Source organism: Hipposideros armiger, unplaced genomic scaffold, assembly GCF_001890085.2.
Source record: "Hipposideros armiger isolate ML-2016 unplaced genomic scaffold, ASM189008v1 scaffold_299, whole genome shotgun sequence".
In the NCBI taxonomy this organism is placed as follows: domain Eukaryota; kingdom Metazoa; phylum Chordata; class Mammalia; order Chiroptera; family Hipposideridae; genus Hipposideros; species Hipposideros armiger.
The window spans coordinates 1,556,042-1,569,906 of record NW_017731649.1 but is presented as its reverse complement, the minus strand read 5'-3'; the positions used below and the strand labels follow the sequence as shown (position 1 = coordinate 1,569,906).

The window sequence follows — 13,865 nt, the reverse complement described above, 5'->3', positions numbered from 1 at the left end:
CAGTTACCATCTGGCTGCCCGTTGGCAGCTCGTGGCCTCTAAGCTCAAGGTGCTGTGTTCAATCTTAGTTGTGGGTGGGCGTAGACACCATCCCATGTGGGAGTCGAACCAGCAGCCTTGTTGTTAAGAGCGCACGCTCTATCCACTGAGCCATCCGGGTGGCAGCTCAGCTCAAGGTGCCGAGTTCAGTCTTAGTTGCGGACGGGTGTAGCCCACCATCAAACAGGCAGTCTTGTCATTAGGAGCACGTGCTCTCACCTGCTGAGCCATCCTGCCAGCTCTTGACAGCTCAGCAACAGCTCAGCTCGGGTGCAGCATCACTGGCCCATGTGGGAATCGAACCACTGGCTCTGTTGCTCAGAGCTCACACTCTTAAGCCAACTCTTAACCAACTGAGCCACTCGGCCGTCCCCAAGGTGATATTTTTTATCCCTGATAATATTCCTTTGAAATTCTGGCTTTTTTTGGGGGGGGAGGGCAACTTTTTACCTTTTTTTTTTGTACTGTAAGGCTTTATTATTTTTTTAGGTTCACAGCAAAATTGAGAGGAAGGTACAGAGATTTCCCACATACCCTGCCCCCACACAAACACAGCTCCCCTCCCCCCTAGAAAATGCAGCAGTTACCGAGACAAATCTGCACCATGACACCATCATCGCCCACCTTAGCGCTCTCTTGGTGTTGGACGTTGTGTGGTTTGGACAAATGTGTGATGACAGGTATCCACCATTATAGTGTTGCACAGAGTATTTCCACGGCCCTAGAAACCCTCGGTGCTCTCCCTGTTCATGCCTCCCCACGCTTCCAGCCCCTGGCAACCACTGATCTTTGTACTGTCTCCATAACTGTGCCTTTTCCAGAAGGTCACATAGTTGGAATCACAGTGTGCAGCCTTTGCAATTGGCTTCTATCACTTAGTCATGTGCATTTAAGTTCCCTCCGTGTCTTTTCATGGCTTGGCAGCTCATTTCATTTCAGTGCTGAGTAATATTCCACTGGATGGACCACAGTTTGTTTATTCATCACCCACTGAAGGGCATCTGTGGCTTTCAAATTTGGGCGATTATAACTAAAGCTGCTATAAACATCCAAGTGCAGGTTTTTGTGTGGATTTAAGTTTTCAGCTCCTTTGGGTAAATACCAGTGAGCACAGTTGCTGGATCAAATGGTAAGAGTATGGTTATTTTTTATTTTTTTTAATTTTTAAATTTTTTAATTTTTTATTAAATTATTTTTTATTATGAAATACACGTTTTTTAAATTAGTTTCAGCTGTACGAGTATGGTTATTTTTATAAGAAACCACCAGTCTTCCAAAGTGCTGCACCGTTTGCGTTCCCATCAGCAGTGGACGAGCATCCTTGCTGCTCCACGTCCTCGCCAGCATTTGGTGGTGTCAGCGTTCCGGATTTCGGCCGTTCTAACGGGTGTGTGGTGGATCTCACTGCTGTTTTCATTTGCATTTCCCTGAAGACATAGGATGTGGAGCTTCTTTTCATGTGCTTCCTTACCATCTGTACATTTTCTTTGGTGAGGTGTCTATTAAGGTCTTTGACCCATTTTTAAATCAGGTTGTTTGTTTTCTTGTTTTAAGAGTTCTTTGTATATTTTTGGGTAATAGTCCTTTATCAGATAATCTTTTGCAAGTATCACCTCCCAATTTGTGGTTTGTCTTTTTATTCTTGATAGTGTCTCTCACAGAGCAGAAAATTTTAGTTTTCATCAAGTCCAGCTTATCAAGTCTTTCCGTGGCGGATCTTGCCTTTGATGATTCTAAAACTTCATTGCCAAGCCCGTCACTAGATCTCCTCCTGTGTTATCTTCTAGGAGTTTGTAGTTTTCTCCATTGTGTTGCCTTTGCTCCTTTGTTGAAGATCAGTTGACTGTTCACGTGGGTCTATTTGTGGCTCTGTATTCCCTCCCACAGATCTGCCTGTCTTTTCTTTCACCAATTGGTGTTGGGATTTCACCAATACCACACTGTTCTGAAAGGTATATGCAGCTTTTAGTAAGTCTTGAGGCCACGTAGTAGCCGTCTTCCAGCTTGTTGTTCTTCCTCAATGTTGTGTGGCTATTCTGGATCTTTTGCCTCCATGTAAACTTTAGCATTCGTCTGTCGGTGTTCACTGGGTTGCACTGAACCTACAGATCAAGTTCGGGAGAACTGACATCTTGACAATATTGAGTCTTCCTATCCATGAGCCTGGAATAGCCCTCCGTTTACTCAGTTTTTCTTTGATTTCTTTCAACAGAGTTGAGTGGTTTTCCATATAGAGATCTTGTACACATTTTCTTAGATTTGTACCTAAGTATTTCATTTTTGGGGGTGTTAATGAAAGTCGTATTTTTTGTGTTTTAAATTTCAAATTCCACTTGTTTATTGCTGATGTATGTATAAGAAAGCAATGGACTTTCATATGTTAATTTTGTATCCTGCAACCTTACTATAACTGCTTAGTTTCAGGGTTGTTTTGTCAGTGCTTTTGGGGCATCATATCATCTGTGAGCAAAGATAGTTGTATTTCTTCCTTCCCAGTCACTATTCCTTTTTCTTTCTTTTTCTTGTTTTATTGCATTAGCTAAAACTTCAGTCTGAAGGAGTGGTGAGGGGGGACATTCTTGCCTTGTTTCTGATCTTAGTGGGAAAAGTTCTAGTTTCTCATCATTAAATGTGATGTTGGCTGTTAGTATTTTATAGATATTCTTTACAAGTTGAGGAAGTTTCCTTCCATTATTCATGTACTGAGAGTTTTGATCATGAATCGGTGTTGGATTTGGTCAGATGCTTTTTCTGCACCTATTGATATGATCATGAGATTCTTCTTTTGCCTGTTGCGATGAATTACATTAATTGATTTTCAAATGCCGAATCAGTCTTGCATACCTGGAGTAAATTCCAGTTGGGTCATGGTATATAATTCTGTTTATACATTTTTGGTTTTGATTTGCTAATATTTTCAATATTTTGTTGAGCATAATTGCATCTATGTCATGAGAGATATTATTCTGTAGTTTTCTTGTTATAGCCTTGTCTGGTTTGGGGGTTAGGGGAGTGCTGGCGTCATGGGATGAGTAAAGGAAGTGTTTCCTCTGCTTCTGTCTTACGAGTGAGACTGTGGTGAGCTGGTATGCTTTCTTCCTTAGATGTTTGGTAGAAGTCACCAGTGAACTCACTTGGGCCTGGTGCTTTCTGCTTTAGAAGGTTATTGATTACCGATGTATTTTGTGTAATGGACATAGGCCTATTCAGGTCACCTGTTTCCTTTTCTGCAACATCTAATCTGCTGTTCATCACGCTAGAAGTTTCACGTGTCACTCTAGTTTTCATGTCTTGAAGTTAGATTTAGGCCTTTAAAAATCTATTTAGTGCCTCTGTCCAGCTTTGTGAACATATGGAATAAAGTTATAATGACAGTTTTCATGTCTTATCTAGTAATTCTAACATCTGGATCAGCTTTGGGTTTGTTTCAAGGCCATCCGGATGGCCCGTGGGTGTTTTTCATGGTTTCTTATTTCTGTTGGTTTTCGACCGGATGGTCTTGTCTCTTTGAATACCTGATTATTTTTGATTGGTTGCTGGGCATTATATATGAAAAAAATGCCCAGCTAGTTTGAAGGTCTGGATGATCTTTACTTCTTCCAGAGAAAATCTGTGTTTGCTTTTGATAGCTGGCTGGCTGAGAGTCTCGGCAACCCCAGATCACCCGAACCTGTTCAGGGATGAAGACAGGTTGGAGGCCCTTCTGTGTCCAGCCTACCTTCACTCCTTGGGGCTGGTCCTTTGGGCTCCTACTCTGAGCCTAGAGCATTTAGCAGCACGCGCCTTCTCCCCACTTTGGCAAACTATGTTTTTTTTTAAAGCAGAATTTCATAAAGTCCATCCATAGTATTTTAAAGAAAAAACATATACCGAGTCCTCAGCCTTGAGGCTATTGACTGTGTTCTCCGAACTCCTTGTAGGCAGAATTCATTGCCCTTCTCTCAATAAGATACTTGTGTTCATGCCCCTGAAAAGGATGCGTTTATTTAATTACACCATTTTTGTGCCCTAGCCTCATCTCTGTCTCAGCTTCTTCATGGGCTTTACTGGAGTTGTCAGGAAGCTGCCTTCCGGTGGATGTCTTCGTGGGAGAACTGGCTCTGAAGAATCCACACGGATTCTCTTTGCTGGCGTCCTTTCCTCCGCCCCGCCATGTGCACTGGTCAGACTGCCATTCATCAGCCCGTCCCCATCTCCGGCTCGGCCGCTTAGTTTGGCCTTCGTTGCATCTCCTGGAGAACTCTGGTCTCACCTTACCCCGCTCCAGTCTCTCTTCTGTATGTGCAGCAGATTCTGTTCCTGACAGATGAACCTGGCCATGGTTTTCCTCCGCTTGTCCATTTTTTGCTGGCTTCCAGTTTCCTAGAGCTCCATGAAACTCCTGTGGGGTTGCCAGGGCGCCGCCCTCCCTCCGCCCTGCGCCCACATTTCTAGTTTCATGTCACTGCTTGGCTCACAGCAGTTGCTTAACCATGCCTGGGTACCCAACCGCCTGAGAGCCGCCCGAGTGCCACCCGAGTGCCACCCGAGAGCCGTCCTCCTGCCGGCCGATCCTTGTTACTTCCTCAGCCATCAGATCCGGCACAGCTGTCACCTGTGCTGGTGCGGAGTGGGCTGCAGCACACATGTGTTTAGAAAGGAACTACCGAGGCCCTGGGTGGGTGCCCTGTGTCGTCTGAGTGTGTGTGGCTGTAACACTGAGAACAGTGCAGTGGTTAACTGGAGAGGGGAAGTTAGTCCTGAGATGGGAACGGGAGTCTAGGAGTTAGAAATTCACATGTGACATAAGCATATCTGAAAGATTCAGTCTATTTAATTTCTTGGGTTTGAGGCTCTGTTATGTTCTTTTGTAAATGTTGTCTCCACTCTGTGGGTTTTTTGTATTTTGTTAAATTTTTAGCTTCTGGTCCTGAGAGGACACCATCAGCCCATTTCTGCCGTGGCGTTCGGAAACGCAGCGGCTCCACTTCTGATGTGTTCTGCCTCACCGGATTATGTCATAATGTGGAGCCTGGATGAGTGCAGAGAGAACGTTCTTGAAGGTACATGGAAATCTAAACCATATTTTACAAAATGTACAAAGGGAGAAACCTGTCCTTACATATACTTGGTAACATGAGGGGGCGTGGGGTTCTGCTTGACCCCTTTAACCTTGAAACCAGATGCTGAGTGGGTCGCTGCGTGTGGCATACACACCCGGCCACTCGAGCCTGCTGACTTTGGCTGTGTGTGGGGCAGATCCTGAGGGCTCAGTGATGCTAATATTACTGCTTTTCTTATTTTGAAATCTGATTTTGGGGGAACTCTGAAGACACGTGGGCGAGGTGAAATATCCTTTCCTTACGGAGACAGTGGTGGGTTTACAGCCCGGAGAGACACAGACGAGAAACAAGGAGACAGACGGGCAAATGCTGCTGGGTGTGGGAGGCGCGGTGGGGAAAGCCCACGGGGGGATGGAGGGCGCCGCCATGGGCTGCGGTCGCTGATGAGGTGGCACTTGAGCTGGCAGGGCTGGTGTGGGGTGTGGCAGTGCTGGGAACAGCATTCAGGCAGAGGGAACCATGTGGGCTTAGGCCTGCATGTCAAGAGCTTGACCTGTTTGAGGAGGTGAGAACGAGCCCATGAAGTGGGAACATGATGTCAGAATTCTGAGTTTTATGAGGTGACGTTGACAAGTTAGGTGTAGACCACAGTTAAGAGTAAAATTGAGCATTCACAGGATTGCTGTAAAACTCAAGTGTCAATTTTAGGCAGTAGCCTGTATAATAGCTACGCTCCATCTTCTTTAATTTGTGGTATGATCACTCCAATATAACTGGTGTGTCACCAACCATGTATGCACATAAGGACACATGCAGTCCACACGTACACACATGTACACATGAAGCATGCACACATGTACACACAAGGCATGCAGACACATGCACATACAGCATGCACACAACACATAAATGCACATGCATGCATGCAAACACATGCAAACACATGCACACACGTATCTACGCACACACAACAGACACATGTACACACGTAACACACATGGAAATGCATGAACAATGCATGCACATTGCATATACATGCATGTGTATATATAATGCACACATGAATAGTACATTCATGCATAAACACACATACTTGTGCACACATATATAGTACACACACAACACACATGTATACAGTACATTCATGCACACATGGTACACACATGCACACACCTACACAAGCACACATAGGGCGTGCACATGCACACAGTGCACACACATATGTAGTAGATGCACACGCCTGCACATACACGATGACCCCTGCAGAGGTATTTGCAAGTCAGGAGCCCTCCTGTCAGAAGGGGCTGTTCCCCAGACTTACTTTTCAGCTGCTCTGCGGCACCTTGTTTGGGGCCGTGGGTGATCTGTCCCAAGGACGGCAGCCAGACACTGAGCTCTGAGACCTGGCCCTGCTGCTCGCGTGGCGTCCGCACGGTGCGCGTGCGCTTGGCAGTGGGTCAGACACGTTCCTTCTCGACCTGCCTGGGGCTGGGGGGGGGGCAGCCCTCTCGTACCCACCGGCTCAGGAAGCTGCACCGCCCGGTTTGCTTCCGGAGTGTGTGGGGGTGCTGCGTGGGGGGTGCTGAGTGGCAGCACCATTGTGCCCAGGGCTGGTGTGTTCGCAGTCGGACTGAGAACACAGTGTGTGGCCAGGGCCTCAGGTTGCTGGGTCGGCGGTCAGCCCCGCCCTGCAGGCCTGGTGGTCGTCGTTCCCAGGCTGCTTTGCTGGCTCCCGCGCTCTCCCACCTTCACGTCGCAGCTGCAGGGTGGGCTTTTCTTCTCCTCCATCCAAATTCACTCCCTTGCTGGCTGCACCTGCCTGTGGCTTTTAGAAGTGCTTCTGTGCCGATAACTGTCACCTGTTTTCTTGCTGAGCCCCCTCTCCCGGCCGCCTCACGTTTGGCTGCCCCTGGACAGTTCCACGCAGGCCGGCGTTTCTGCCTGCTGGGTTCCTGGCTACATGCCTGCAGTACGTGCACAGTGGCTTATTAGCTCCGTTCAGCCAGCCCCGCCAGAACAGGACGTCAGGGTGAGAATCGTTTTCCTCCCTGTACGTTTTGCTCCCACAGTGGACGTGGCCTTGCTGTACAGCAAGCAGCCTCAGGGCGGCAGGGCCAGACCGCAGTGGGCATGGGGTCTGCTGCATGGTGGTGGGTGGGTCGGATGTCCCTGCTGGGAGCTGCAGGTCGGCTTACCTGTCACCCTGGGACCTGCAGGGCAGCCTGGAGACGTTGTCCTGGAGGTGGGAGGCCCAGGAGGCTGATGCTTGGATGGGCCCGCTGGCCCTTCTGCCCGCCCGACATGGGCCAAAGCAGGTCACGCGGCCCAGCCCAGAGCTGGGGGGTCAGGGAGGAGGCAGCCTGGGGAATGCCCAGACCAACCGGCACGACTCGCCTGGCGTGTGCACGCGCGGCCCGCAAGACGGCCGCTGTGCTGGCAACCTGAGTCCTCTTCCTGTCACAGGTCCTGTGTTCCACGTATTTCCCGGAGAACCTTCAGATTCTGTGTTTTTTTACTCCCAAAGGGCCACGGTGGCATCAGAGCTCATTGTCATTCTGCATGTCATTCTGGAATGGGGGCTCCATCACCAGTGTCCCCCGACTTCACTGCGCTCACGCGGGCTTGCTGATAAACCCACGTTGATGGCCTCTGATTAACCCCCGCAGGGCTGAGTCCTCGAGGGACCGTCCTGGGCGTCCTGCTGGGAAAGGTGCTGTGTTTAAGGTTTAGCCCAGACGACCGTGTCATTGCCGTGTGCGCTGGAAGCAAGATACTCGTGCTGGACTCTGAGGTAAGGCGGACCCGAGCGACAGAAGTTCAGGGGCGCACAGCTGAGGGCCCCGCGACTGCTCAGCTCCACCCGTCTCTGTCTTCTGAGCAGTGCTTTGCATTGGGCGAATTTTTGTGAACACGTTAAGGGAAATTGATGACAATAAATAGATGATAAATCCTTTATCTTGCGATTGGAATCAGGTGCTGCCCTTTCACGTGCATCGTGAAACCTTTACGTGAAGCCTGGACATCAGGGGAGAATTTAACAGCCACGTGCAGTGAGACACTTACTTCCCTGGTGTTCTTCTGCTCGAGTGATCACTGTGAGACCCTCAGAGCATGGTCCTTTTGTTTGTCTCTTTTACCAAGATTTGCTTCTGTCAAGAATTAGACTTTTCTCATTTATTTCTTAATTGGGACTAGTTTAAGTAAATGTGTCACCACTTCCAGGTTCTGTGAGTTTTAAAGCTCGCACTTGACTGTGAAATGGCGTGCGCTCTGTGTTTCCTCGGGCCCGTGATCTGCTGGAGCCAAGCTGTGGGTACATGCTGGCCGAGGCCTGGTGTCCTGACTGCAGCTAACAGAGCTGTTGGCCTGCAAAGTGTTTTTTTGCCACCTCCATGTTAACAAACTTAGGTTAAGAAGGATGTTTGGCACGAAATCTTATGATGGTTAAATTGGCGGCGGGCCTAGCATGTGTCAGGCAGATTGGGGCATTGCGTGCACCTTGCTTACCTTGAACACTTTCGCTCACACGTGGAGGGGTCAGTGTCATGTGTCGATGACATGTCTTTTTACACTCACTGCTCATGTGGCCCCGGAATGCTTACGCTCCCCTTCGCCCAGCCGGCCGGATTTTGACTTCCTGGTTTATAAACGGACAGTCTCTAGTTGGGAAGGGGATGATGTAAGGCAGAGTTTATTTGAATAGACAGTTTTCTGTGAGATGCATAGAGCTTCTTAATGACAGTAATTCCCATAATACTCAGCTACTGACCTTCCTTCGCTAACTCCCCCAGAGTCGGTCTACACTCGCAGCGCTGGAGGGGCACCAGGGCCCCGTGACTGCAGCTGAGTTTTGTGCTTGGCAGGCTCATGTCATCATCTCAGTGTCTGAGGACAGAAGCTTTAAGGTAAGGGGGCGGGCGTGCGACAGCTAAGCATCGTGGGCATGTGTGATGCCTGTTGCTGTGGTCACTGCACGTGTACAATTTCATTTCTGCCACATTCTGCCTAGTTCTGCCATCCTGACCCTGGGCCCGAGGTGGGGCTGGCTCACCGGCTGGGTATGGGATGCCAGCGTGGCGCTTGCAAGCGCCCTCTTGTGTCCCAACGTTCATGTAAACGGGGACCCTCCTCGAGCGCAGGCCTGGGCATGGAAACATTAATTTATCTCCACGGTATTTCTGAGGGACCTGGAGCAGAAGAGCCGTTTTCCAGTGTCAGAGGATTCAATCAGAACTAAATTGGGCTTAAGAAGAAAATAAGTTAAAATGCAAGCTCAGTTTCTATCCAACTCCAAGTTCACTAGTGTTGTGATTGTTATCTTACCGACAAAGTGATGACGTTGGACGTTGTAAGTGAAAGAAAGGTGGAGGGTCATCACCGCCGTCTGCAGGGAGACAGGGGAGCGGCTGAGTGCACGTTGTCATCTGGAAGCCCTTCCCCGGTGAGACCCACTTGGCAGGTGTCGCTTGCCCTGCTCGGGGCTGCGCCCGCTCACTGCTGCTGCTGACGTCAGCTGGGCGGTGTCTCACCTTCTCACCTGGAAACAGCAGACATACGTACGTGGAGGATGGTGCCCATGGGCTCGTGGCTTCTGTGACAGTGAAAGGTGTTCATGTGTCCCTGTCACACGGTCAACGGAGCACGTGATGCCAGAAATATGGGTTAGGTGCTGGAGTGTCTCCAGCCTCCCTCATCTGGGGTCTTCCAAACCCATAGGTTGTTAGTCTTTTTTCTGTATGATTCTGATGTCTTTTGTTGTGTTCGTACAGTTTTACTACGTATGTATACTTACTGTCTTTTCAAACACCGTTTTCATAGATTCGTTGGTAATTGTGTAGAAGTATTAGTTCAAGCTTTAGCAATAATGGCAACATTTTGACCTTTTCTAAAGAAATGTGTGTCTGTCCAAAGGTTTGGGACCATCATGTGGGATCGTTGATCTACAGCTCACCAGTGTTAGCAGGTAACTTAGTGCTCATCCATGCTTTCTGTCAGGAGGCTACGAGTCAACGTACTCTCCTGGTGTGTGTGTTAGTCTAGGTGGAGCTGTGACATTCATGGGGACCTGACTGTCACTCAGGATCAGCCCTGTCACTCCCTCTTACACATTGAAAGGATTCACTTAACTTTTTTCCAGAAGTTTTAACTTAACAGATAAGCATATGCTTGGTGTCTGAGCCTTTCTGTTTTAGAGACTCGGGGAGGTGTGGTGGGCTCCCAGGACAGAGCTTTCCGCCTCTGCTGTCCCTAGGCACAAGGCCAGAGCCGTGGCACCTGCTGGGGGCGCCCGCCCCACGGGCCTGGCTGTGTTGGGACAGGCAGACCTGACTCCGTTGTCCAGTGCGTTCCAGGGTAATTGCGTGCTTTCCTCGATGGTCCCTGTGGTGTGAACATCACCGAGACCTGGTTGCACGCGGGCTGAGAGGCTGAGCAGGCCCCACGGAGCCTGCGACACTGAGGGGCTGGCACGTGTAAGTGACGTCCCCAGCGTCTGTCCCCTTGTGACCTCCCATGCAGGACCCCCTGCTCCTCCTGTGACTGGCTTTCCAGTGTCCCTTGGGCACCTCTTGTGTGCACGTCTTAGTTGACGTGGAGAAGAGGGACAGGAAGTTAGTGTGAGATAGTTCCCTCCTCGGGATAAGTAACATGGACACCCCGATGCCTGTGACCTGGCGGTGACGGTCACATTTCCCCAGACATCCAGCATCCTCCCTGACGTTAGTTTATCCATGTGTAGAACATCAGGCTTTAACCCATGCTGGAACATGTGCACCGGTTTCAGGGATAAAGCACATTTCTTGGAATTATTTTCCTGAAATTAATTATGTGGAATTATTATATGACTGTGAACAAAACAATTACAAACTTGATTTTGATGTCGTTTATAGTTTTCAGGACATGCAGTGTTTTTAATACCCATTTACTTTAATTCTCCTAAATTCTTGACATTTAGCTTCAGAAGAAGTTTTAAATGAAACGACATCAGTTTTATTGCTCTTTTTCATCACTAATTCCACGATTTTGTGATTTCTGGCTTAGGAATCAGTCTGTTGAAGTTCAGTGCTACGGACGTAGTGCTGTTGTCACTCTGGTTCTAATGCTGCCAGGAGTAAGTGACGTGGTCGGTGGTGTGAGTTTATGCAGGAGACACAGGTGCAGTGCGTCAGCCGTCCCCGTGCTCTCATACGCATGACACCCCACAGTGGCACTCGCTGGTTCCACTTCCTGTGGACAGATTATTTTGACTGAAAGAAATATTATAAGTAAAACTGATAGCGCTCAGTCTAAACTCTACCAGATGCTTGTAAAGGTAACTTTGGTCTGTTTCATCCAACAGCGTCCCCTCTGCTCAGTCTCGCCATCAACGAGGGAAGCGAGCAGCTGGTCACTGGCTGCGCAGAGGGACAGGTGCGGGCCCTCGAGTCCCACGTCGTTTCCTGGGGGAGCCTCTGCACAAGTCTCTCTCAGTGTCACTCTGCGTTCTCTGTGACGTGACGAACCCAGTGACCCCGCTGCTGAGGCCTCCCTGGCCGCACATCCGGGCTTTCCTCCCCACCAGCCTCGCTGCCCGGCAGCCGCTCACCTGTTTGTCCTGAAAGCTCCAGCCGGCAGCCACTCACGAAGGCCGGTGGCAGCTTGTTCTGTTTTGAAAATTTTGATGATATTTGATCTTGTTCAAAAGTTAGATTTGTAGGTGAGCAGTTTAGGTTTACTCACAACATACGGATGCTGGTTTTTTCTAAAAGTTGCTGTTGGGTAGACATTGCATCAGAACAGCTAGCCCCCCCCCCCCCCCCCCCGCTGTGAATCTCCTCAGTCCCTCTGCCACTCCGTGCACCAGCTGTGAGGGGCGTTCCCACAGGAAGTAATTCTCTGTGACACCAGCTGCTCGTCCCACAACTGAACTCAGTTCTGACACCATCTACCCGGAGAGAGCGTCAGATGCCGCAGGTTGGGGCTCAGTCCCATGAGACCACCCCCGCTTCAGATGCCCATCCCATGTCGTGGGTCCCCAGGTTGCTCACAGCTCTGCCCAACGTGGCTGCAGGTTGGAGTCCCCACAACCCTCCTCGGGCTCGATGACTTTGCCAGAGCGGCTCCCAGGACTCAGAGAGACACCTATGTTAGCAGTGTATCACATCATAAACAGTGTGCTCAAGCGTGCAGCCTTATGGCCAGGTGCAGACATGCACAGGGTGAGGTCGGGGGTCCTGAGAGCAGGCGCCTCCATTCGTGGAGGTGGGGTGTCACCCTCCCAGCATGTGGCTGCGTCTGCCAGCCTGGAAGCCCTCTGGACCCCACGCTCTGGGGTTTTACGGAATCTCCTTCACTAGGCATTATCCACCATCAACGTCCAAAGTAGGCTCTGGTCCCCATCCATAGGGGACCGAAGGGCTTTCCAGAAGCCACCTCATTAACATAACAGAAGACGCCTGTCGCAGGACATCCCAAGGGTTTTAGGAGCTCTGTGCCAGGAACCAAATACGTATCTCTTATTACAAAGCACAATATCACAGATACGTTTTGGTAAACTAAGGTAATTTTTTTCTTTTGACAATGCTGACCGCTAGTGCCTCTTCGCCCAGCGACGTGAGGTGTATCCCTGGGCGCAGGCAGGCAGGAGCGCAGTCCCCCCAGGTGGAGTGTGCTGTGGGACCACACAACGTGGCCGTCTGCACCCGAAGTCGGTGCTTGGAACCCAGTGCCGACAGAGGGAGCGCTCTGAGGTTTTGGGGTGTGAGAGAAGGGGGTCCTGAGAACGCGTGTCAGACCAGAGAAGGCCCAGGGGGTCTGAGGGCCGCGCATGGCTACCCTCCTGCTGCGTCTGATCCCAGCTCACTTTCCTCATGTGCTTTTACCGCCTTGTCATCTGGGCCGTTGGGTGAGAGTCACACGTCTGTACACGTTTGCTTTCCAGCTCTGCATCTTCAGTTTGGTTGACGGACATCATTATCGTTGTGTGACCCGTGTTGACCTCAGGAAAAAGAGAGAGAGTTTCTCCACCAGGAGGCTCGAGCCCAACCCCGGCAGCCTGCCAGGTGAGGCCACGCAGACGCTCCCACCTGCTCGGCCCACAGCGCTCCCTGACCATGTGACCTGGGGGGACCGACCGCAGGAAGGAGATGTGTGTGTACCCGGAAGCCCAGGGCGGGCACCAGGCAGGACCTGTGAGGGTGGGGGTGGGGGTGGGGCTGCTGGTGGGCGTCATCGTGGGGCAGGTCCAGGGCCCGCACCTTCCACGGATCGTCCCCGCCCAGCGGACTGCCCTCCCTGCCTGTCACGGGCCCATCTTGACCAACCCGCCCATCCTTGCTTGTGACTTGTCCCTGCTGTGTACGCTGTCCCTACTGTGCCTGCTCACTCAGCGCGTGCTCTAAGATGTGCTGTGCTGTCACAAGCGGAGCCGGCACTGCTGGGAAATTGGCCGTTTACCTGTAATCCAGCTAATGACGCTCTCAGCCCATTATTCTCCTGTCTCCGCAAATGTGTCTGCTCTGCTGTTCCTCAAGTTTATGATCGTTGTTATTCTTTTAGTTTACTTTTTTTCTTTCTCTGTTTTTGTGGAAGGCTTTAAGCCATTTCTTTTTAACATAGGTCAGAAATTACCTTCTACAATATATCCACTTCCCCTAATGCTCTAAGTCGTGGCTTTCATTGTTCTTGAATGAACCCCCCATTTATTATGAAGTATCCCCAAACCCACCTGAGAAATGCTGAGTTCAGCTGACCTGACCACCGCCTCTACCCTTTTGTGGCTCCACCTGAAACCCTGCCTCCTTGCCT

General features: G+C 50.1%; 1 protein-coding gene across 5 annotated transcripts in view; it reads left to right on the top strand.

Annotated features, from left to right (window-relative positions):
• WDR27 (WD repeat domain 27) overlaps positions 1 to 13,865 on the top strand; it is a 132,784-nt gene that overhangs the window by 4,356 nt on the left and 114,563 nt on the right. For all 5 annotated transcript variants that reach the window (XM_019659497.1, XM_019659499.1, XM_019659495.1 and 2 more), the window contains exons 3-8: positions 4,940 to 5,081; positions 7,748 to 7,872; positions 8,873 to 8,986; positions 9,993 to 10,044; positions 11,419 to 11,489; positions 13,000 to 13,120. In XM_019659497.1, coding sequence (XP_019515042.1) covers positions 4,940 to 5,081; positions 7,748 to 7,872; positions 8,873 to 8,986; positions 9,993 to 10,044; positions 11,419 to 11,489; positions 13,000 to 13,120 — 625 coding nt within the window. The remainder of the gene's footprint in view (positions 1 to 4,939; positions 5,082 to 7,747; positions 7,873 to 8,872; positions 8,987 to 9,992; positions 10,045 to 11,418; positions 11,490 to 12,999; positions 13,121 to 13,865) is intronic.